The 25,700-nt window shown below is 38.1% G+C and overlaps 1 protein-coding gene across 5 annotated transcripts in view; it reads right to left on the bottom strand.

Annotated features, from left to right (window-relative positions):
• The window catches only part of LOC139116078 (uncharacterized), an 88,386-nt gene that overhangs the window by 9,810 nt on the left and 52,876 nt on the right, over positions 1 to 25,700 (bottom strand). For all 5 annotated transcript variants that reach the window (XM_070678591.1, XM_070678595.1, XM_070678594.1 and 2 more), the window contains exons 2-6: positions 16,472 to 16,555; positions 13,148 to 13,614; positions 12,138 to 12,403; positions 8,624 to 8,831; positions 7,849 to 8,403 (exon numbers count right to left, since the gene is read on the bottom strand). In XM_070678591.1, coding sequence (XP_070534692.1) covers positions 7,849 to 8,403; positions 8,624 to 8,831; positions 12,138 to 12,403; positions 13,148 to 13,614; positions 16,472 to 16,555 — 1,580 coding nt within the window. The remainder of the gene's footprint in view (positions 1 to 7,848; positions 8,404 to 8,623; positions 8,832 to 12,137; positions 12,404 to 13,147; positions 13,615 to 16,471; positions 16,556 to 25,700) is intronic.

Raw genomic sequence — 25,700 nt, 5'->3', positions numbered from 1 at the left:
TCTGCATATATTTACGTAAGTATGTAATGATAATAATAATAATAATAATAATAATAATAATAATAATAATTATTATTATTGTACTTGGGCCTCAGCCCAAGTACATTTGTTTTCATTCCGTGGGAAAAAACTGTAAGGTATAACCATTTCTGGCTGAGACCAGGGAGGGCAAAATGTATTGGCTTCATCTTTCTTGGCATAATAAATGGCGTAATGATGTTAACTGAATGGAAGTGCTGCTCTCAGCCAGTCTTGAATAAGTGAGATGTGAATATAAATGCTTCTCTATCTGAATTTTTGCCACAAAATCTTCTGAATATAATCAAAATGTGCATCGAAATGCAACAATTAATGCACCTCCGTTTACTAGGCGATGGCACGACCCTTGCTACACCCACTGGACGAGCCAAAGTGGGAGGGGTAATTTCGGTTTGGTCGAACAGGAGGGCTCGAGACCAGAATTTAACATTTAAACTTGAAACATGTTTAATCACTGACAAGATGTGGATTAGTGTTAATCAAAGAGAAAGTTTGAAAGGGAAGGTTTTATATCCCGGACACAATGAAAAACATTACGACTGGAAACTGTACCCCCGTTGAGAATAGTAACGCCCACAGCGATGGAGAACACTGTTCCTTGAGCTGAGAAAACCAGACCATCATTTCGAAATAGAGCTGCAGATTCGAGAAGCTCGTTAAAAATAGCTAGGTACACCCATAAGGGGTGGTTTCGAGTCTTGAGGGCAAATTTCGCCTCCTTCATTTAGAAATCGTACGTTTGTTTTTCCAGGGGAACACATCATTTGACACAAAATTTGCATGAAAAGGGGTCGCCAGTAAGCACGTGGTCAAATCTGGCATAAGAAACAATATGAAATGTTGGGTAAAGCCAGTCCAAAATAAACTGATTTGAACTTTTGTGTTTTGTAATTTATACCACTGCAGTAACATGACTTTTTTTTGACAACATCACACAATGTAATACGTTTTGAAACTGAATACTCCGACGTATTCTGTGTACCCCTTGCTAAAAAATACGGTATGCCGATTACCATGTAAGGAGATGATGACGTCAAGACAGATTTGTAGTGCGTTTGGTCTTGGATGGTGCATGGTGCACGAAGTTTTGTCGAGGTAGCTTGTGTATTTATTTCCTAAATGGGAGATATTAGGGTCGATCTAAAAGGCCGAAAAATGTTATGATACTCTAAGCGAGCTGAACTCCAATGCGAATGGTTGGATAATTTGGAGGATGTCTAGACTGATCTCGTCTCATTTATTTGGCGGTCAGTATTGAATTTCAACTGCGTCACAAGTTTGTGTCGAACGGTCAACGAACGATATTTTAGAAATCTGGAGACATGGCACATCGCAGTTTTATTTTAGTATTTTATATTTTACAAAAGATGTAAGAAGCAATGATTTTGTTGAAAATTCTGAAAAAATATAGGAAGATTTGATCGCGAACACATTTTCACTTGGGGGTCAACTAGCCCTGCGTACGATGCTGTGTGTTCCGCTACAGCTAACCGCCCCGCTCACCACAGCCCTGCAAAGACCCGTACGTTGGGTCGGTGACTTCAAATCCATTTTGGGACTTGACTTAAAAAGCCAAATTACTGCCGAAATTCAGCGTTCTTGGGCCCAAGTCGTATCCCAGCCTACCTCAGCTACTCGATCGCTTCCAAAATGACAGTCTTTATTCACTTCTCGTAAATAACCGTCGATGTCGGCAACTCTCTCGCTGGCCCTGCGTACGATGCTGTGTGTTAGCTGTAGCACACAGCATCGTACGCAGGGCTAGGGGTCAACATGGGGTCGCAGCCATGTTGCCTCAAAACTTATTTCTGTCTGCACTCAAAACTCAAAAATGTCGCATATGAACCTGAAAATCGATGTAATTTTGTCAAACTTCGGCGAAATTTCAGCCTGTAGACAAAATTTCATCTAGGTAAGGTAAATTTACTGAAATTTGATCGACAAATAATCCTGAGCTTGAACGTGACAGCTCGCCTTCTCCGGGAAGTCATGCATCCGCACAGTCGCTCGAGAGCTATTCAGCTCTGGGACTATTCGCCCCATAGACGAGTATACAGAAGCGAGAAATACCTCGCTTCTGTATACTCGTCTATGGGGCGAATAGTCCCAGAGCTGAATAGCTCTCGAGCGACTGTGATCCGGCCAGCTGCCCATATGGCCGGGTGCATGAGATTGTTTTCAAGCGACGGCGGCAGACCGTACGGGCTCTGGATATGAACCTACCGCCGGTGTAGCTGTAATAACTGTTGCGTTGTTTTTAATCACCACGGACGAAGTCCGAGGGGACTTATAGGTTTGGTCATGTCCGTCCGTCCGTCCGTCCGTTCACGCCTACAGTACCCAACCCCATACAGATGCACGCCGATTTGTTTCACAATGCTATCAAATTTGGCCGTGTTAGAGGACTTTTTAGTTTACACCTCCATAGACTCCCATGTATAAGGCAGTTCTCCATAGACTCGCATGTATGATGCCAAGAAAAATAAAAATTTAGTTTCTCATCGTATTCATATTGCCTAAAGGATGCAGTGACACAGTTTTTTTGTCCCCACGGATAAAGTCCAGGGGGCTTATAGATTGGCTCATATCCGTCAGTGAGTGCATCAGTGAGTCCATCGGTTCACGCAGATATCTCAGACATTTTGACAAATATCATGTGACCTTGGTGACCTTTGACCTCAAATATACATTATTGTCCATGACTCAGTAACCACAAGTGCTAACCTTTCATATTTGGTATGATGGGACACCTTATGATGCCACATATTGTACTCCATTAATTATGTGCATATCTAATTATGAGCGAGCCAATAGAGCAAGAGGTCTGATTTCTGGTATATAGGGATAAGTTAACAATATAATTTGTTTGACAAAACTTCACGTGACCTCAATGACCTTTGACCTCAAATATACATATTTGTCCACAACTCAGTAACCACAAGTGCTACACCCTTCATATTTGGTATGAAAGGACACCTTATGACACCATATATTGTACCTCATTAATTATGTGCATATCTTATTTTGAGCGAGCCAATAGAGCTAGAGGTCTGGTTTTTGGTATATAGGAATAACTTAGCAATACAATTATTATGACAAAATGTGACGTGACCTCAATGACCTTTGACCTCAAATATATATATTTGTCCACAACTCAGTAACCACAAGTGCTACATCCTTCATATTTGGTATGATAAGACACCTTATGACACCACACTATTGTACCTCATTAATTATGCGCATATATAATTTTGAGCGCGCCAATAGAGCTGGAGGTCTGATTTTTGGTATATAGGAATAACTTAGCAATACAATTATTTTGACAAAATGTCACGTGACCTCGATGACCTTTGACCTCAAATATATATATTTGTCCACAACTCAGTAACCACAAGTGCTACACCCTTCATAAATGGTATGATGGGACACCTTATGACACCACATATTGTACCTCATTAATTATGCACATATCTAATTCTGAGCAAGCCAATAGAGCTGGATGTCCGATTTTTGGTATATAGGGATAACTATAGGGTAGAAATCTAAATATGCCCATCTAAATATTAGACATCTACCATCGAGAACAAAAGAAATTTGCTGTAATTTGAATATTTAAGGAGTTTAAGCAATTCCCGCTATAAATAAAGAACCCCTGCCTCAAACTCCACAAAAGTTGCTAGACATATTTTGCCGTTGTCATGCCATTGCTTCGTTTAATAACCAGTTAATCAAATGCCTCATTGACAGGAGGAAATTCAAGACCATATTTGAATAGTAGTATATATTGTCCTCAAAATTACTCTATCACGGCCCAAGTACTCATTGCCTTCAGCAATACTGCCTTGTTATTATTATTATTATTATTATTACAAGTTTAGGGGCTATAAGTATTATATAGAAATCTAATAACAGTTCATTGAAGCTGTGTGGGAATTCTGAAAAAGAGGTGTTGTATATTTTAATTTTGTCAATAGGGGTGACTTCCAATTGTTGTACGTGCAGCGCAGAATTATGCATCATACTGTACGAAGAGAGGGGGACATCATTAAGCCAAGGGGTAATGCTTGTCGGAAAAGTGACACCAAGCAGTTTACGCGATACCAGCAGGCCTAGACTTTTTTTAACTTTTGTGCGAACTTTACGGATACACGTTCAATCGGTTCAATTTAATTTTGTTTTTAATTTTCTTCCATCAAAAGTCACGACTATGAAAAAGATTTCCAATATAAATTAGCAATCTCTCTCTCTCTCTCTCTCTCTCTCTCTCTCTCTCTCTCTCTCCAGTGAAATTGCTATGCTGCGACCACCGAACGAATATTTTCCATACATTAGGGGTAACATTAAAATTTCATTATATAAATCTAACTTAATTGCTTAAGTTAGGTCTCAGACCCCCCCCCTCCCCCACTCTAACGTAACTGTCCTAAAATTGAAAAACATTTTAAACACGTGTCCTGTACTAATTCTTTCATAAACGTACCACTGTACCAATGTACAATGGATTCATTCTCATGTATAATTTAAAACTTATTCAGACTTACTTCGTAAGCATCATATTGGCATTGCAGAATAGACATTTTTCTGCATTTCGCATGGTTTCGCATGTTTCGCCCTCGCAGTGTAGTCTGGCAGACACCCTGCGATTCGCGTTCTTCTCTTACGCGAGCGCCCTTCAGAGACGCGACGCGAATCCCAGAGCATGCGCAATTGAGAGTGCGTGGCGTGACAGTAGAACGTCTCCGACCTCGTGCTATCGTGTCGTTGAGCTTTAAAAATGATGGAATAACTGCAGAGAATACTTTTCAGGATATCACATGTGAGTGTCTAAGGTACCAAGTAGGAGGTTTAGGAAATCATTTCAGAAAGTTCACGCCGCCTGTGGCCATTTTGATTTGTGGAGTATAAGCTTATAAGCTTACGTAACTGCAGCGTATACAGTATTTCTACCGACAGTACTGTACATATTGCCGGATAATATGCGATAGAATTTTGCGTTTCACGTCGTTCAGTCATTCAGATGGAAATGCCGCCCTTCTCCAAACTTTGAAAAAAAACAGGTGACAGACTTTGGAAGGCTAACTCTTGTATAACAATGATGTAATTTAATGAGAAGATATTTGTAATCGAGCACGGCTACCGTTTTCGTTTCGAGAACTCTCATCATGGATATTGGTTATCGAGAGGGCTAGGGTGAGTCGAACTTTTCCTATGTCCATGTAGCACTTGTGCAAAAATAAGCGAATCCACAGGCCTTTGGCGAATCAATAAATGCGTTTTTCACCAAGCTGAAAGGTTGAAAGATGCATCTGTCACTTTGGTACGAGCTAGATAAATGCAGTCAAACCCAGCTGGGCACAGAAATTTGCCATAATATGACTTTGTTCTGGAAATTATGAAGACAACCGGTCGTGCGGTGGAACTTTGCAACAAAGTTTCAATATCTGAACTGGCGTACTTGAATGACAGGCACAGGAAACAATGGCCAATAAAAACACATTCACGCTGCATTTTGATAATAATGTATCAATCACAATGACACAGAAATTATGCCTCCTCCCGACAGAAGGGCCATGGCCTATTTTTAGCCCTGCTACACTATGTCTTAGTGCTGAAAAGGTCATGTTGTTGTCAGGTTGTCATGGCGACTTTTAAAATTTGCATACAACTCTGAGAGTTAAACGGGTTGTTTATAGGTCACAAAACTTTTGAGTCCCACTGTCGTCCATTATACCTGTTTCCTTGGGTATTAAAGGTGTGCAAGTATACACAGCAAACGACTAGAAAATTCACGTCATGGGCAGAATCTTGTAAAATAGCCTTTTCTTGTCTGGTTCACGAAAAAAATACCCCTTATCTAAAATATGCATGGGCTACAAGCCACTGTCACTGGGCTACCATCTTCAGAAACTGGTAGCCCAAATGGACTACCAGGGCAAAAAAGTTAATTTCGAGCCCTGGGCAGTATTAAACATGAAACATTTAACTTGTGATATTTCCCCCTCGTCTTGGCCTGCTGGGTTTTAAAAAGTGTTTAAAGGTATACAGGCACCATGTTCAAATTTAGCCATTGCTACCATGGAAAAGGGAGATCTTGCTCATCATAGAGTTTATGGGGTCATGTCAGGTCACACAAAAAATAATGCACCACTACGTATACATGGTCATAATTTTACTTTAGTTAAACAATCAGAAATAATTTGTCTTCATTATTCTTCCTGGAATGAGGCAAAGAAATCAAAATAAATTATTATAAAATGAATATTAATACGTCGTTAATTATAATATATAAAATAAATAAGCACCAGTGAATTATGTTTTAAATAAAAAAAACCGTGCGCTACTGTTACTGCCTGTGATAAATAATGGTACATTGGGTGATAAGGGGAATTGGGTTCATAAAATTAATTTGAGATACTAGTAGAATTAATTTTAGCACATAAAATTAATTCGAAGGCATAAACATAATTCGATGCATAATGAGTTAGTACTGTACTATATAACACTTATTTGGGATGACTGCATGAAACAAAATTAAAAATACTTCAAAAATTATTCTGGTCTATATAATTTCAATTCTAACACACTAAAATTAACGGAAAACATAATTTTTTACCAGAATGGCCCCAATATACATTATCTTTACTATTCATCCTAGAATGAAGGCAAAGAAATTACAATTATTATTATTATTATTATAGAACAAATTTCTTTGTTGTTACTTAGAAATCCATAAAATAAATAAAAACAGTGAATTATGTTTTAACATACACCCTCTCGAGGGTCTATGGTTTTAAATAAAAAAACTGTGGTTACCAAAATGGTTACCAAGGCAACATAAAACAAAAATGAACATGGAGTTCATGCTGTGATAAATACACTAAGGAGAGCATTTGCATAGTAACTGGGATTACTTTAATGGAATTTGGAAAAAAAATGAAATTTTAAAATGCAGATAGGTTACTAGGGAAACACAGGGCAGTAAAAATTGATATAATATTTTCTTTCTAACCCAAAATAACCCTTTGGTATAATATTTCTGTTGATTACTGGATTTTTGCACTGGATATTTGGTCTTTCTAACTCAAAATATCCCTTTGATATTACACATTCTGTTGATTACCGGATTTTAGGTTGAATCTTTAAAAAACTGGTAATCTTTACTCCTGAATGGTCGCCATGGAAACATCTCACATTAAAATGAGTGTGATATTTTTTGGTGTGCTAACCAGAAAAACCCTTATGATCAAATTTTAAAATCAATCAATCGTTCTTTAATACGAATTAGGGAAAAAGTAACATTTTCAATCCCAAAATAGTTACCATGGCAACTCGAAACATTAAAATAAGTCTGGCATGTGTGTTCTCTGACCCGAACTCCCCCGCTAGATAATTTTCATATCAATCAAAGTAATTTTTCATGGGATATTAGAAAAACTGAAATTTTCAACCCCTAAAATTGTTACCATGGAAACATGGGGCAGTGAAATCGATATCATATTTGGTCTTTTCGACCTAAAATACCTATGGTGAAAATTTCACGAAAATTGAACCTATTATTATTCGCGTTATTATTTCTATATAATACTTATATTATTATTATTATTATTATTAAAGACGTTAATCTGAGTAATTGTAAGTTCTATCACAGCCCTCCTGAAATAGACAGAAGCATATTCAACAAACAAAAAATTACACCAACAAATCATCTAATAAACAATTTTTACAAGGTATTGGCTGAAAACAAAATATCGGAGACAATAATAGGCTGATAATCGTGCCAATCTAATCCGAGCAGGTGAAAGAACTTACCTCACTCTCATTCTTCTCCTTGAAGATCTTTGACGTCAAAAGTGGCTTTATGATGTTTGTCAGCAGTTCGTTGTGCGAATCATCAACAAACTCCTTAGTATGGATAGACCAATCAGCTAAGACCTTCATGCCGTTGCATACTCTGTACCAGTCCTGATCAGAAGATTCAGTACTCCTAGCCTCATCAGCTTTGCTTACCAAATCTCGTAGCTGTATGCATAACTGCTTCAAAAAGCCCGAGTCTACCAAAAATGCACCTATCTGCTTGCAAAACTGATCAGTGTATAGCTCATGCCCATACACTGCTGCTGCGACCATTTCCACGTTTGCCGAGGTACATTTAAACGTAAGGGCCGTCTCCGAAGATTTTTTCAACCCGTGAATAACTGAAATCAGAGCCAGAGCTTTGCTTCTAATTTCCTTATCTGATTTCGAAATCAGTAGTTTTTGGACGATACCACTGAAATCACAATCAAGGAAATATTTCTGGCAGATGATATGCTTTGTACATCTCAGAAGGACGAGAAGGAGCTTGGACATTATGAAGTCAACTCGCTGTCAAAAGAAGCAAAATATTCTAGGTCAACTATACTTTCAAACTCTATCATTGGTGTTTTCTTATTTAAAAAGTAAACAAAGACAAAATGAATGAAAAAAATTCAGTAGTTGAATAAAAAATGAAAGATAGAGTGTATACCCTACAGTTATACGTGACATGTCTGATTCGTGTTCTGCTTTTGCATGCATCAAACTTGAAAATTATTAAGACACGAACCTGTGAAACGCCAAAATGATGAAAAACATCTTTTGTGGTCATAATAGTATGTATAGTTTCAATGATGCCCTCTTTACAAATGCTCACAACATACGCTGTATTGCCTCGACTTAGAGTATCTAGTGCTTGAACTGTTGACCATAATTCTCTCCATTCATCCTCCCGCTTTCCACTTGTAAGCATGCTTTTGAGGTGATCGTTTTTAGTGCTGTAGGTTAACCAGAAGAGAAAAAAATGACCCATCTTGTTAAGAAAAAGGAATAAATTATTTTGACAATGGAAATAATTTCATGTATTTTGTAAAAAAATGTGTGCAAGATGAGACTAGTCGGGACTACATTCTGAACGATAGAAAGTAAAGTTTCAACTAATCGTATAAAAGGGTCAGAGAAAGTTCGTAGATAAAACAATGATTACAGGGATGCTAAACGGAAAGTAGACGATGAGATTAAATGATACCTTACTCAATTACTAATTTACATCAGACACTTTATTTCTAAAACTACACTAGTACCTCACAATATTGCTTGCGAGCGGCAAGTTCTCAAAGACAAGAATAACAAATACCAGACCTAAATGATTCCTTAACATAACAGTCGCTTGCCTGCTTCTCTGCCGACATGAGTGCCTTATCTCTTTCCACTGGTTTATTGCCGTAATCTTATACCACCATACTAATTACACAGCGACAAAAAGACAACTGCACTGCACCGATCGCCAGTCATTTTGGCTGGTCAAGCAGCTGACTTAACGATATGCCTAATTTGTCCGCCTCTCATCTCGTCATCAAATAATGAAAAGATATGCCCTCCACATGGGCACTTCGTTGGCTTCCCCTGTTTCACTACCATCACTGCATAGCTCAAATTGCCCTATATATAGTATGTAAACATCTCCTGGTACCTAATATTTATCTTTGTGTACCGACCCCCGAATAAGTTAATATGGTGGCCTGGAGCTGCAGCTAATAAAATACGTCAAAATACGTCAAAAATACGTCAAAGTCTAGTATTTTTTTAAGGTGAAGGGCGACGAATTCGGACGCGCACACGCTTTAGAACGTTTCTGCGCAGATTTAACTCCAGCCTGCCGCAAATGGGTTATTTTGTAGCGCATGTATTTAACATCACCTGTCATTGTTGAAATTGCGCTTTTACCTAATTTTTTGACCCAGTGTCTTAGAAATGCATGTGACCTATAACCTTGTCATATTTTGACCCCCTAGGAAGCTGGTTTTTATTCAATATGAGCGAAAAATTAACATTTCTCTCCCATTTATATGGCGCAAATTACCCATTCACCTGGAGAATTATAAAAAGTAGCGTGGTGACACCCTTTTATTAAAAGTGTAAACTAAATGGTATTATGTCAGGAGTTTATTCGCCAAGTTTGGTCAAAATGACACCATTCAAAGCGACAGGAAGAAAGTTCGAAAATTATATAGTGATATAATTTCGATATCGTAATTTTGTAATCGATACTTATGTTAAAATTTCTTCACAAACATCATGAAAACTATACATTCAATAAATATGGATCTTAAGTCTTGGTATTTATTAAAATTAACTCATTTACTAAACGTTTTATAATTACTTTCTTTATTTTAAGTGAATTATATCATTTTTATTTATTTCTAACGACGCCAGTTTAACGTCCGTTTCCATGGAAACAAGCGTGGTGACCCCCATTTTTTATTTCATTTTTGCACTTGCAAAACTTCCAAGAATATTTGTGCAAAGTTTCAAGAAAATGACACCACAACTTAATTTTGACGTAATTCGTGTGTCTAGTACTTTATTAACAATTAATTCAAGAGTGATGTTGTACGAAAAAATTCAGTTTATATTAGGTAATATTGAAACAAAAATAAAAAATATGCAAAAAGACAAAATGAATTGAAAGGGAACAAGTCAAACTAAAGAAATTGGGAAAAAATTGTTTGATATTTGTTTTTAAAAAAATTAGAAGCATTGCATTTGAACAATTTTGTTCGTTATGAAAAACAGCAATTTAAACGCAAAATTTAAATAAAAATAAAGTTGAAATGAAAAGCAAACAGTGTAATGAAAAATAATGAAAGATAAAATGAAAAACGAATTAAAAAATACAATGAAAATGAAAGTAAATTAAAAGTAAAATGAACACAAATGGATCAAGTTGGAATTTTGATACACTGAATGCCATCTTTACCAATCAGACGTATGGATGCGGTCACATGAACTTGTTTCGCGCCGGCGTCCCGACGCCAAAGGGAGTCTGCTAACGGCTGGCTTGGGCAAGGGGCTTCACCGTGCTAGCGCCTGACAGCCATAGTACTATAACCAGAGTTATTTAGAATATTTTCAAGTACATTTATGAAGGAAAGGCAACAACAACATCAAAACAGCAGTTCTTATTGTAGAAGGTGTCATGGATTTCAAATTATCACGAGCTTACGATCTTGGCGAGCCCGAAAAGCTCAGTTCGATAGCACCCACTGCACTTTGAGTGAACCAGATCTACGTACGTACTACGTAGCCACAACGGACCGTAACCACCGGTCTCCCCCGATGTCAACTCGTCAAGCCCGATCCTGCCCCCGGCCGTCACTGTTTATGTCTTACTAACTTTGATGTTTGCAGTGACAAATATTTCGTGTATAGACACCTCCAAATTTTGAGACTTGACGGAAACTCTGTTCTGTTGTCCGTGTCAAAGCTTTAAAGGGGCAGGGAAGCAGACTACATCTACTGTAGAAAAGCCAAAACCGACCCAAAATGTTGGGGCAATCACACAACAGCTTTGATTTGGAGGTAGATACTAGCAAGTTGTTCAACAGAAAAAGCAGACGAGCAAATAATTTTAGGAAATTGAAAAAACAACTATCTGTCCACCACGCATATTCTACACTCAACAGTATTTACTTCCGCAATGTTTAAGGGTGGAATAAATGCGATTAATTAATATTTATCAGCTTTAGTTTAGCGACTAGAAATTTCGTTGGACATGCTTTCAATATTTCCATGTCTGAATTTATCGCATTACCTCTTTGTTAAAATATCACGAGAGCACGGCATCGATCGCGACAGATCAGTCTGTGCACGAAAGCGTCACGGCGCATGGTGAAATGCAGGAAAAACGTTCCGGTTGATGACGGAGAACAGGGGTAATTCGGATTTCTTATTCGTCCTATTCTACGTCACACATGCAGGTGGCGATTCGGGCTAGTTCATGTGATAAACAGAATAATGATGAATCATGTACTTTTAATTGGCCAATGACAGTGCCTCACAATATCTATACGCATTACACTGGCATTACAATTTTCCCCAGGTAAAATTAGAATCATAAATTTGGGCATATTACAGTTTAAGACAGTATTGTTAGTATTCAAGGACACTGTGAAAATGGAATGCCTTGGGCAAATATACATTTCGTGACGGAATACTCCCAGAATGCATGCTTGATCTTAGATTTTCAAAATGTTTCTATGAAATTGGTATTAGAAGAATCACAGAAATTATTACTCTCTTACCACCACAGCAAAGTTTGTGAAAGCTTTGAGGGCTTCTTCTCCTCGAAGTCATCCAGTTCTTCTGTGAAAGGTCTTCTATCAGAGAAAATCATGTCCATTGTCAACTCAGTTTGGATTGCAATTGCGCGCACCTCTTCACTGCTCGACTCAAAATATGTTCTGACAGTGGTAAGTAAAGTCTCATAGACGTCCACTACACTTTCTGGTGACGTAGTCAATATGGATAACAGTGTCTTGAACGCATGATCCACTGTATGAAGTTGCACCTTAAAGAAGATTATTTCAGAACCTGCGTTAGTATAGGGCTACTGCTCAATGTCACAGGTTCAATGGCTGAAGTGTTTTCATCGGTGCATTTTCTGACTGCATTCCTTTGATCATAGCGCTAATATTTTAAAACTATGATTATTAGTTGTATTGGTAAGGTTGCTGTGATATCAAGGAACATTATCTTCGTCGAATGCGATCTACGAGCAGCATTCTACACTTAGAGATTATAATCCAACATTGCCTGTTCCTGTGTCGTATAAGAATGAATATCATTTGTGATGAAGAATGGAAATCGTGTGTCGTACATATCAAAAAAGACAATTAGAAACGAGGAAAGATGATATTGAATAATCCTTTCATCACACACTGACGCCAAGAATTCCTGCGGTTTTCCTTTCCCGACTTAATTTTTTCTCTTCCGCCCCTGTCATTTATTGTGCTCGTTCCTCATGACCAGTTTAGGAAAAGTAAGGGAAATTCTAGATAGGTGATGAATTCTGTGCCTATGTAAGCCTATAGTTAAGTCATTGGTATATCAAGGCTGTACTTTCCAATTCGTAGCAGGGGGAGGGTTAAATTATTACACATTTGGAAAAGGGGAGAGTAAAAATTCAGAAAGGGCTATTGAGGGAGTATAAATTTTTATATGATGCACCACTTCTGATTTCTTCCGGCAAACCCCCTCGTCATGACTGAAAGTTACCCTAACAGAAAGATATCTTTACAGAATGCCTACTTACAGAACTCTTGCAATGGTGTTCCAACACGTGTGGATGATTAAGTAGATGTGTGGTTAGTTCAATGAAGTTTGCATCTCTTTTTGTTATCTCTTCGATGAGCATGCCGTTTTCAACAAATACATGCACCACTTTATACACTAGGGACATCAGAAACCACTCTTTGTCTGTAAATTGGTCTCCACTCATAATATCTCGGACCTTACCAGCAAGGTTTCCGGGCACACCATGGTTGCTTAGGTATGTTGATATCTCGGTCATGTTGTTGTAGTTGTCTGATAGAATAGACGAGAGATTCTGAAGAGCAGTTGAAGCAACCTCGACATTTTTGGTGTTCAGGTTTGCGACAATTTTAGACAGGGAGGGTTTTATTAGCTTTTCAAAACTGAAAGGACCAGTTTCGTGAAACAGACCAAAAGATGAATGGAATCTCTCCTTAAATGCTTGATCTTTCATTTCTTCTGTTGTCCCTGCAATACACAAGATAATTTTTTTAGTTATATATATATCAAATTTACTTCAAAATTATTAACGCCAATATGCAAAGTTTCATATACATGTACAAGCAGTCACAAAAGTGGTTTCAACTTTTAAGGAAATTACTCATTTGACTTTTCTTTATATAACCTATTCCCCACAGCTGAATATTGTGTGTATTGTTTTTAATTTTATTTTCATTATTAAAAAAATATATTTTTCATGTCACTTTCTTTCAACTCTATCTTTGCAATAAAATCTCATGGTTATTTATATAGTGTCGAGGGCACTGTGAGCAATTGTCATTTAAATTATTTGTCGAGCACAATTAGCTAAGAATGTTGAGGCCTTGTCACCAAATTTGGTGACAATGTACCCAGTTTTGAAATCCAGATGAACTCTTTTTTTCTTGCGTAGCATGTCATCTTGTTTATTTATTTTGGTAATCCCTATTATTGAAAAGTCGTGAATGGTGTGTTGATTTTCGTTGAAATGGGAGTGTTAGTTTTGAGTCTTATCGTTGATAGATGGTTATTGAACCATAGACGAAATTCTGTTTAGTCTCTCTTACTCCTTTTCCTACAAAGTCATGTAGCAAACGCTATTTACACCATCAAACATAACTTTACTTGCAAATTCCAAAACCTGGTTTATATAATCACATGCAACAGATGCAAAAAACAGTATGTAGGAGAAACTCAAAACAGAATTTCGCCTAAGGTTAAATAACCATTTCGCCTCTGGTTCAATAACCAGCTAAATGTGTGTAGAGAGGAAAACATACATACATACATACATACATACATACATACATACATACATACATACATACATACATACATACATACATACATACATACATACATACATACATACATACATACATACATACATACATACATACATACATACATACATACATACATACATACATACATACATACATACATACATACATACATAGAGCCTCAACTTCGATAAAGGTCTATCATTTACATTGAGCCTCGCTTTCGAGACATACAGCTGAAAACATTAACATTCAATCTCGATTTGATGCAGCAGCAAAATTACACACACACACACACCACGATATATATATATATATATATATATATATATATATATATATATATATATATATATATATATATATATATATATATATATATATATATATATATATATATAACTGGCGATGCGCTGAGGCTTGCAGAGCAAACAAGATATACGTATCACAAATACACTTTCAAAACATCAAAACACAGGAACAGCACGGAACTCAAACAGTTTAAACATGTCTGATTAATTATTGTCTCTGGGCATTTAGAAGATAAATCTTTGTTTTATCATAAAATGAGACTTCGTTAAGATAGTATGGGCCTCAAAAGTGAAAGACTTTAACTTTTGCTCAAACTTTCCTTAAGGAATCTTTCAATCATTCTCTTTAAAAACCAAGAATAAAAATCGGGGGGGTCACCGTGCAAATTTTGGTACTACAGGTACAAATAACCCAAGATTTAACGATATTTAAAAATCAAAATGGCCGCCATCCCTGTATTAGCTCTATTGAGAAAAATGAAATTTTCGAATTTCGAAAAACTAAGCCGGTAAAAAGTTTTCTTACATCGAGAGCTTTAAGGAGGTACGCTACCATTCCAAAAAATGTTGGGACATTCTTGAAGTTGACTTTTCTGAAATAATCTTTATATGTACATTGCAAAGATATGAAAAAAATATGGGGTACCCATGCAAATTTTTTGAAAAAACACATGCCAAATTGACAGAAAACCACTAAATCTACCATTTTGCGAAATTTGCACTTACCAGCAGAATCTTTATTTTATCGCAAACGATTAACGATCCCAGTGTGCATACCACATTTTTGCATTGCCAGGACAGCTGAATTAGGACAATCAACTAAAATTTGTGATGTCTTGTCTTAAAAATTAAATATTAGACCCTAAATTTATCATTTAACTGTAAAATTAGTATTTTTTAAAAAATAAACTTCATATAAATGCACAAAATAATTTTAAAAATGTTAAAAAGTACAGCAATTCTATCAAACAGACAGTGTTCTTTGATTTAGAAGCAAAAAAAGTTGGGGTCACCACGCAAATTTTCTTACTAAACAGCAAAAGTGACGGAAAAAGGTGAATTTTGTTAGACCTGAGATTTGACCCTCTAGCTTACTGATATTATGTCAGAGCTACAATTGTTAATTATTCTCTACTGATCTTTCAAAATAAAAATAACTGTCGATTTTTCAGTGCAAAAACATAATTTCGGTTCTTTTGATTCATAAAAACTTCTGAAAGAAATATTATAAGGTCACTAGCATGATTTTTTGCCATTTTGTCCTGTTATTCACGCTCACCAGGTTAGGTAGTCTAAAAGGAACATGTACATCTTCTGGACAAAAGAGGGCGCTCTCCTATATAGAATGGTAGCGTACTACCTTAAATGAACCCCACAGGTGGTGTATCAGAAAAGCATTGTAGAAGTTTGAAAGTCCTAATATGTCCCCGAGGCGCGTTCTACCTTAAGTGTATAGAAGTGCCACTATACAGATTAAAATGATATAAAGTCGCAAGAGATTTGTCTTTCTCTTACGTCACAAGACATGAGTGTTATTCCTTGAGCCGTACAATTTCGGTCGTACGGCGTACAGGCCTTCGCACGCTTAGCTCCTTCGGCCAGACAACCCTTGTCCGCAAAGCCCAAATCAGGGCGGTAAAGATAAGTGACCCATCATTTTTCATATCTTATAACATTCTCAGTCCAGAGGCGGCCCTGAACCAGACAGTTAACCTGGCAATCCCTCTAAAGCATCTTTCACAAAGGACCTACCTGGTCTTTTTACGGAATATGTGGAAGCTTTTGGAAGAGAGATTCCTGCTATGTTTCGCGCCAGACGTAGTTCCAACTCTCGGTCTGTTGACAGAAAAAGTTAGGTATATTATTAATGATTTGATATATAAAATGACTAAAAAATTCTGCTGGCAATGAATTAGTCATGACCACAGAGTGTATACTAAGTGCTTTTGCTCCGTCGAACGCTATTATAACACTATATAGATGCAACCAATCTCACACATGGATTGCTATAGTCTGTCGATGTAAAAATATTATATATCTGTCCTTCTGTCTGTCTGATATAGTCAGTCTGCCGGTAATGCAGATATTCAGTCTGTCTCTCTGTTTATCTGAGTATGTATGTATGTATGTATGTATGTATGTATGTATGTATGGATGGATGGATGTATGGATGGATGGATGGATGGATGGATGGATGGATGGATGTCTTCATATGTATTCATGGATTTATGTATTCATGGATGTATGTATTCATGGTTGTATGTATTCATGAATGAATGTATCCATGTATGGATGTATATGATGTGTTCACATGTTAATACCTAGCTGCTTGCATGCGTATGCGTACTGCTATATTTTTTTTACACTATTTTGAAGTCTTAAATAATAAAATTCAAATCTGTGTATAATGGTTACACAAGGGATCAAGAAAAAGTAACTACTTTATGGATATGGCCTTTCTACAGATGGTGGGTATGGCACTACATTTGGAGTGGGTGGTCTGTTGAGTGATAAATTTCGAGAAAGATGATAACTGTAATAATAGCATTCCGTCACATGAAACTCAGAAAATCAAGATATTACAGCGGTTTGCTTTGAAGCATAGGCATTAGACGTACTACACATATTGTCTAAATCGAGGTGTTGCCAACACTATCAGGTGCAATTAACAGCTAAGCGGTAATGTGTCGATCATAAAGAAATCAACTCTGCAAAAGTTGAAACATTGTCTTGCAGGAGGTCAGATGTAAACAAAAGAACTACACCTGAAAGGAAGTGATATGACTTGGACAGTGCGTAGACATATGTGGTGGTTTTGTTTAGACTACGTCTGACTTCCTACTAGACAATATTTCAATTTTTGCAGAGTTGATTCCTTTATGATCGACTCATATTACTGCTCACTGGCATATTAGGCATATTACGCAAAGTTTGTCGATATATTCGAGTGATGTGATAGGACCATTTTGACGAGTTGCGTAGCAACTGGTCAAAATGCGGACATTTGTAGCGCTCACAGTGATTGGTGTATACGGTCTGCTTGCAACCCACTCATTGACATTGGCTGGACCCATGTACTTCCTGGAAACCGTTGTAGAAACCAGTCATTCAGGATGTTTCACGTGGTTCAACCGCGACGTGAAGACAACGACAAAGAGACTCAGTGTTCACTGAGAAACATTAAGTCATTCAATTATTTGGTTGCTTTTTTTTTTTTGCACTGCACGCTTAGTGATCAGCGATTCTACCTTTCAATTGTATTTTTTTTGATGTGGTCGGTAGCGCAAAATAAGCATATTGTATTCTGTAAATTTGGAAACGTTTGGCCCAGTGACGACGTCTTGTGCAATGTGGAAAGAAGTCTAGTAGGAACCGATTGCAGAACACTAATGCTTACAGTGCAGAATATATGATTCTAACAATCATCACTGCCCGTATAGCAAAGAAACTAGTAAAATTATAAATGCCGCATCCCTCACGACTAATGTCACAGGTTATCTGTCAAAAAATTGAAACGTTCAGTAGCAATGCTGTAAATATAATTATTTTGGACGGAGAGGTGTCGATGTGGCAGAGTTACCGATATGTCGATTTCATTCGGAGAAAATGTTAAGGTAGAGCGCGCCCCGGGGATGTTCTCTTCTACTATACCACTTGTAGGGGTTCATTTAAAGTTCTTGGCGTAAGAACACTTTTCATCTGCTTAGTTTTTCAAAATTCGAAAATAATATTTTTATCCACAAAGTTAACACAGAGATGGCGGCCATTTTGAATTTTAAATATCAGTGAAACTTGGGTTATTTGTTTTTCTAGTACCAAAATTTGCATGGTGACCCCCAATTTTTATTCTCGATTTTGAAAAAGAATTGTTGAACGATTCGTATATATCCTTAGAAAAATTTGTGCGGAAGTTTAAGTATTTCCTTATCTAGGCGCATACTACCTTAGCAGTATCCAAAACAGGATAAAAGTTACATTAAAACAGGCATACTGTTTTGAATCAGTTGGCGATGATGTCACACTAAATGTTGCTCTCACAACCAAAAGTGAACGAATGTAGAAGGCTCTCCGGTCGGCCGCCTGATATTTCAGCAAGGTGCTGTTCCAAACGTGGCACATCACGACAATTACAACTGGTCTTTTGCGTATCTGAACCAATCAGAGTGTTGGATTTGCCACCTTGTACATTATAATTCGGGGTATGCTGTCGCCATGCCCGGAAATTTAAAACGGTCCGTTATATTGCATGTGTGAACTAGTTACCACAAGGGTATCCATGAGGTACATGGGACACTACATTGCGAGGTAGCGAACACCACAGAACGAGGATAACACAAGGACACAAGGCAACCAATCACAGTGCCGTGAGGATGGTAATGAGACCTAAGAGAAAGGGTCCAGCCAATCAGTGAGCTCTAAGCGGATCTTATAGGACTGCAAACACCAATCACTGTGGCCGGTACATGTGCTTAGCTGACATAAATCGTAGGTTTTTACGAGCGTATTTATGATAGGGATAACCAAACCCTCCATAAAGAAAGTGCTTGGGAAATCTTATGTGACATTCATGGAGTTAGAAACCCTATTTGCAGAAGTGGAAGCCTCTATAAATGATCGTCCACTGACTTATGTATCATCTCACGTCGATGATCTTACACCGCTAACTCCGTCACAATTAGTCAACGGAAGGAACATTTCCGGACTGCCTTACGCACCTCCTAGCGACCCCACGGAATATACTCCGAATGTTCGTAATCTCAACCGTCGTTGTGAACATTTATCTTCGCTTCTACATTCGCACATTTTGGAAACGATGGTCCACGGAATACTTAACCGCTCTCAGAGAACGACACTTACATACGACGGACGGTACCAAACATAACACTGTGAAAGTTGGTGATGTCGTATTGATCCACAGCGACGTGGACAAAAGCGTAAACTGGCATTTAGCTAGAGTTACACGTCTACTACCCGATGAAGACGGAATCGTACGCATCGTTGAAATCAAGACCGAAATGGGAAAAAATAACCGCCCAGTCACAAAGCTGTATCCGTTGGAAACTAGTGGAATCCCGTCAACAGCTGATCTGATGTCATGTCCGGTGGTGAATCCCCCATCGATGATAACGCAACGCAACCACAGAACACAGACGAAGCCACACGAACTGAACGCGCTCGTCCGACTCGCAAGGCTGCAAAAGTAGCCATGCGGAAAATCAAAAATTGGACTTGTTGATTTTCGCAACCGTTGAATGATCATTTGTAAACTCTTAACAGAAAGGAAGTTGAATTTTGAACTCATTGAGTGAACTGAAGTTTTCAGTACTTGTACTTATTGTGTTCGTGTTATTAACATTGCAGAGTTATATTTACATGATCGTTAAAAATATAGAATAAATAATCTTGGAGTTCTTTCTCGCGGCCGGGAGTATGTCGTGAATAACATTATTGATTTATATTTTATTGCAATGTATTATTGTTGTTTACATTGTTATTCAGTCATTTCAAGTTCAAATCAGTTGTGTTCTAGTAATACACATGTTCCTGTGGGAAACTGTCGCAACCTTGATGGACTAGGCCATTCTAGCCAATCACAACGCAGCCCGCTAAAATTGTTTTGTCCCACCGAGCCTATATAACCACGCATGCCATGTATTTTTGGCGGAGAGCGTGCACTTCCAGTGTCCAGCGCAAACACATTTAAGTCATGTAACAGTAGTCAATAAACGTGCGTTCCCAGTCACAGTTCAGCAGCAGGTGTCATTGTCTTGTATCGTCACCCACTCATTGCTGTGAAACGAGCCCCTCACACAATTCGTGACGTAAACATGAGACCATTACCAAATATAATTCGTATATTAACATATTAGAAAACGGATTCATACCATTACCCTCTAAACAATAGGAAAATGGCAATGCAGGCATAGCGTGCATGAGAAATTGCTATGCTGAGTATAATTCTCTACCCATGTATTAAAACTCGTCGACAGGAAACTTATCGTAAAGTCAATATGTCATGATACACTGTCGACTGCTCTTAAGTAGCGCAGACGACATGAAATCACCTAACGGGTCCAAGAACGATGAAAGTTGTCGGTCGCAATGCTTATAAATTTTACATGTATTAATCAGTTTGTTTTTGGTGAAACTGTGCTTGTACTTAAGTCAGTGTCCGAAAACTGAACGCTAATTTCAAATTCGAACCATGATAATTGGCGTTTCGGAGGGTCAGCTATCGCGTAGGCCTATCAGTAGTTATGGCCGTTGGATAGTCCACACATCTCGCAAAATGCGAGAGTTCAAAGTCTCGCGAGACTTGTGGACTATAAATTTGGGAGTTGGTCCATGCATAGATGGGCCCCCCGAGGAACCTCCTGAACCCCAAGGACCCCCTGGCTCAGTGAGAATATACAACGTCAACGCACCCCACTCTGATTGGTTTATGCAAATGAGGCAAGACTATAAGAAGCAGGGCAATGCCAGGGCCACTGTCGCATTTCTGTGTGTCAGCCTCGGTGACGCAGCACTAAACACTAATTGCACTATTGGATCCATTCTCCGTTGGTGGGGCTCCTCCATCAACCTTACCATGGATGATAAGGAGTGGGACGATTTGTGTTTGACCAATTCTGAGGTGGATGAGGTGTTTGGATGGGCTGACCAGTACTATGGTTATACCGTAAGTGATACATTTTTTTTTTTTAATTTTTTTTTTTTAATTTTTTTTCTAAATTTTCTTACAGTCCATCATATGTATGTATATCTCATATCGTTTCTGAATGTTTTTTTTTTTTACCTCTGCAGAATGCGTCGACTTTGCAGCCATGCTATGGTACAGCCAATGGTCAACCCCTGTATGCTACACAGAATGACGATCTTAATGTGAGTACCTTTATATTTTGAAGCAAGTACGTGCTCTAGTCTACACCCCCCCCCCCGCCGCCCCGTACCCCATCCGTTTCAAAAACAAGTTAGTGATAGTCACCCGAAAGGGGGAAAAAATGACATTCTCAGTTGCTGAGGTTGGATAGCATGCACGTACACAGCTCATGACATGTCTGGTGCATGCACTCTCTGACTGTGCCTGTCTGTCACAGTTCACGCCGATGACCTGTTTGTGTTACTTGCTACGTGATCACAACAGTCAAAGATTTCCTATGCTTAGTGTCAGGCAGGTCTGACCTATTGGAGTAATTAGGTCATGTACTTGGGTCGTGATCAAAAGATGTTGAAACAGTGTATCAAATTTTTGATTGACAGTCTCAGATTGCTGTGTGAGTCAAATGGAATTTTTTTTTTACCTTATGCTATAAATAACCGGCGACCGGCCGGCCGCAGGGCAGTAGAATGTATGCAAAAAAAAAAAAAAAAAAAAACCAACACCAACAACAATAAAACACTCAAAGTGAGTTTGAAAGCCGTAGGCAGTTGTAAAAAATAAAATCATCACTTCTCGGGGAATGTACGTCTTTATGTGTGTTTTTTTTTTTTATTTCCCTTTCTCTGCAGAATGAGTCGACTTTGCAGCTCCCCCGAGAAACAACTCCCGTTCAATGCGAACAGACACAACCGGTATCAGTACCGGGATCGCCGCGAAATTGTGATCCTGATCCTGTAAGTAATAAGTTATGATTTAATATTTGTCATTGGCTCTGTGATATTTTCTTCCACTTGAAAAAAAAAAAAAAATATTGTTCATTGGAGAGGGAAAACAGGAATCGAAGTCAACATTACCGATGTTGGAATTTCTCCGCAGTAACTAATTTCGAAACATGTAAACAATACGTGACATGCCTGCAAGGTGCATGCACTCTCTGCCGGTGCTAGTTTGTGTCATTAGCTTGGTGCGTGATCAATGCAATCGACGGACAATGTAACAATTCTTTTTTGATTGACAGTCAGAGCTTGTGCTGGGTGAAAATGTTTGCGCGCCCTTTGTTGCCTTAGTCTGCTAACTGCTCTCCGCCACCCTAACCGAGCACCCAAGAAAAAAAAAAACCGGATGTAAACAAATAAATGATAAAAAGGTCAAAGTGAACTTTGAAACCTATAATTGAAAACATGACCTAAATCAATGATCACTTCCCCCCCCCCCCCGCGGATAAGTGTGTTTTACATATTTTTGTGTTCTTTTCTCTGCAGGATGGGCTGACTTCACAGCTCCACAGAGCAACTCAATATCGGCAACCCATGTCTCATCGGCCGTACGGGAACTGTGATGTGAGTAATATTTATGATGTACTATTTGTCATGAGACTTATGATGTACTATTTGGCTGAGATTTCCCCCGTTCAAAAAGAAAAAAAAATTAGTTGTTCACTAAAGAGACAAAGAATGAAATTTAAAAATCGCTGAGACCATAGCCATTGCCTTGCTCAGAACATGTAAACAGTATAGGTGACTTGCAAGGTGCATGCACTTTCTGGCCGTGTGCGTGATAAATGCAGTCGACTGAATAAGGTCAACGATCTTTCCTTTCTACTCGTCACAACCTTTTGCAGTAATTGGGTCATGTTCTTCAGTCGTGCACCCGTAATCAAAAGGTATTGGAACATTGTAGCATTTTTGATTTGATTGACAGTAAGGGTCAGAGGTCGTGTGCGTGAAAGGAAAATTCCACCTATTGTTCTACTGCCAACTGCACAAGCAAGCTGTCTGCTGGTTCGTCGGCTTGAGTCTGACCTGAGAGCTGACAAATCTAGGGGAAACCCCCTCGCATGTAAACAAACAATCAAACTAAATGAAAAGATTGGCGTGAGATATAAACCAGCAATTTACGGAAGGGGAAAATGATTGCTTTTTGCGCTGTGGAGAAAGGGAGGTTTAATCGACAAACTGAATGCATTTTAAAGAAGAAAGAAAGAAAAAAAAACCCACACAGTGTGTATTATTTGGCGATTTATTTTGTGCATTGGAAGGGGTCATGTAAATGCAATCGTGATATCCGGCCATATTGTACTGAGGAGGTTTATAGCTTTGTGACATTTTTTTTTTTTTTGTTGATTTGTGCAATCAAAGTATAGCCTCTACCACTATACAATTTTAATGAATTTGCATTCACTTCTGAATCAGTAAAGTAAATGATGCATCGATGCAGGACTTTGCAAAATTGACAAACACAGATTTACAATTCTTCAGTCTATGAGCTACTGTGCTGAATATGAAGATATACAGATTTATATAGGCAGTGCACAGTATACATGAGTGTATAGTGCCAACAGTTCTGGCCAGTATTTTGTGTTGAACTCAGCTTGTATATTTAGTGTTTTATGAAACACAACACAACCCCCCTCCCGCCCCTTTGAATGGAATATTTTTTTTTTTCCCAAACTTTTCTCTGTGTTAAAAATAAGAATATGGGTTGTTTTACTGTTTAAATATTTATTTGTTGATTTTATTCTTATCAGGACAACACTGCCTCTGAGAGTGATCATGATAATGAAGGAAGGGACAAAGATCATCATAATGAATTCATTATGTAAGTGTACAATATTTCCACATTTTTATTTTTTTTTATTTTTTTTTTATTTTTAGGTAATACATAGCAAATACTCAATTAACTTCATCATATATGATAAGAGGTCAACATATATTTGTCTTTGACACAAAAAAAAGTAAAAGCAAGCACACACATATATTTTGATTTATCATGATAAAGTTTTTTTTTCTAGGTTATTATTAGTATTATTTTCATTATTAGTATTATTTTCATTTATTAGTATTATTTTCATTATGGTATTTTCTGTGGGAGTAATTGAAGGAATTTTTTGTCCCTTCATTTTAGGCAAAGAGCACAGCAACCAAAGAAGCAATATATCAGGCTGAGAAAAAACGTAATGATGGTGAAGAGTACAAGGGATTTTCCTTGGGGTGAAGAAATTGGTGATAGTGAAGAAAACAGCTCCAGCAATGTGAACTCAGATCCGTCATGCGGTAGTAGTAGTAGTAGTAGTAGTAGTAGTAGTAGTAGTAGTGAAGAAAACAGCTGTAGCAATTTGAACTCAGATTCTTCACACGATAGTAGTAGTAGTAGTTGTAGTAGTTATGACAGTAATTATTTAGGCACTCAAAGTTTCAATGACAAATTACAAACTCTAATCAATCAATATACTCCCCATTCCCCCTTAAATACTGATGATAGTGTAAATTCAAAGGATTCTCCCACCCCCATGAATACCCAAGAATTCAATGCAAAATGGCAGATTCTTATTGCAAATAGCCGTTGCCCTCCTTCCTCTCAAAGTTCCACCACCACTACATCATCATCATCATCATCTCCATCACATCCAATAAGTCAAATTGGTCAGGGGTCAATAGATGACATGCCACCAGATGACTCGTCAGCAGATGAAGACGTCGGGGCTGAGTACTATCAAATCACTCGCGTCCGAGAACGTCAAGTACAAAAATTCAATGCTTTAGCGCATGATTATGAAATCAATTCAATGATATTAAACACAAGTCATGTCAGTACTACAAAACGTCTTTCGAAGCATCCTCGACAGGCTGACTAATGGTATCCCTGAAAGAGACCGTGTGCGAATTACTCTGGAAAGTCCATCACTTCCCTATCAAATTTGGTTACCTTTCTCACCTGTGCAAGAGCTTACAGTCGACAGGGTATTGGGTGAAATTGAACGGGTGCTGCAATCATACGAAGAGTTCACTCTTGATGAAAACATCTACATCAACTTCATTCATGTACACATGCCTCAGGGGGCAGGAAAGGATTGGAGAAGGAGACCTGTCAACATTGCCCGTCGACTCCGATTGATGAGGAGTGTCATCCGCATCGCTAACAACGATGAACTGTGCTGTGCAAGGGCAATAGTGACGGCAATTGCTCACATCAATCGCAACAGTGATCCTGAATGGGACTCAGTACGAAGGGGACGGCAGGCACAGACAAGACGTGCAGCTGAACTCATCACTCAGGCAGGTATTCCACCAGGGCCATGTGGAAATGAAGAACTCGACAAGT

This window comes from Ptychodera flava, chromosome 17, assembly GCF_041260155.1.
Source record: "Ptychodera flava strain L36383 chromosome 17, AS_Pfla_20210202, whole genome shotgun sequence".
NCBI classification, from domain to species: Eukaryota; Metazoa; Hemichordata; class Enteropneusta; family Ptychoderidae; genus Ptychodera; species Ptychodera flava.
Note: the sequence above shows the minus strand (reverse complement) of the source record. Positions and strands in the feature narration are given on the sequence as shown.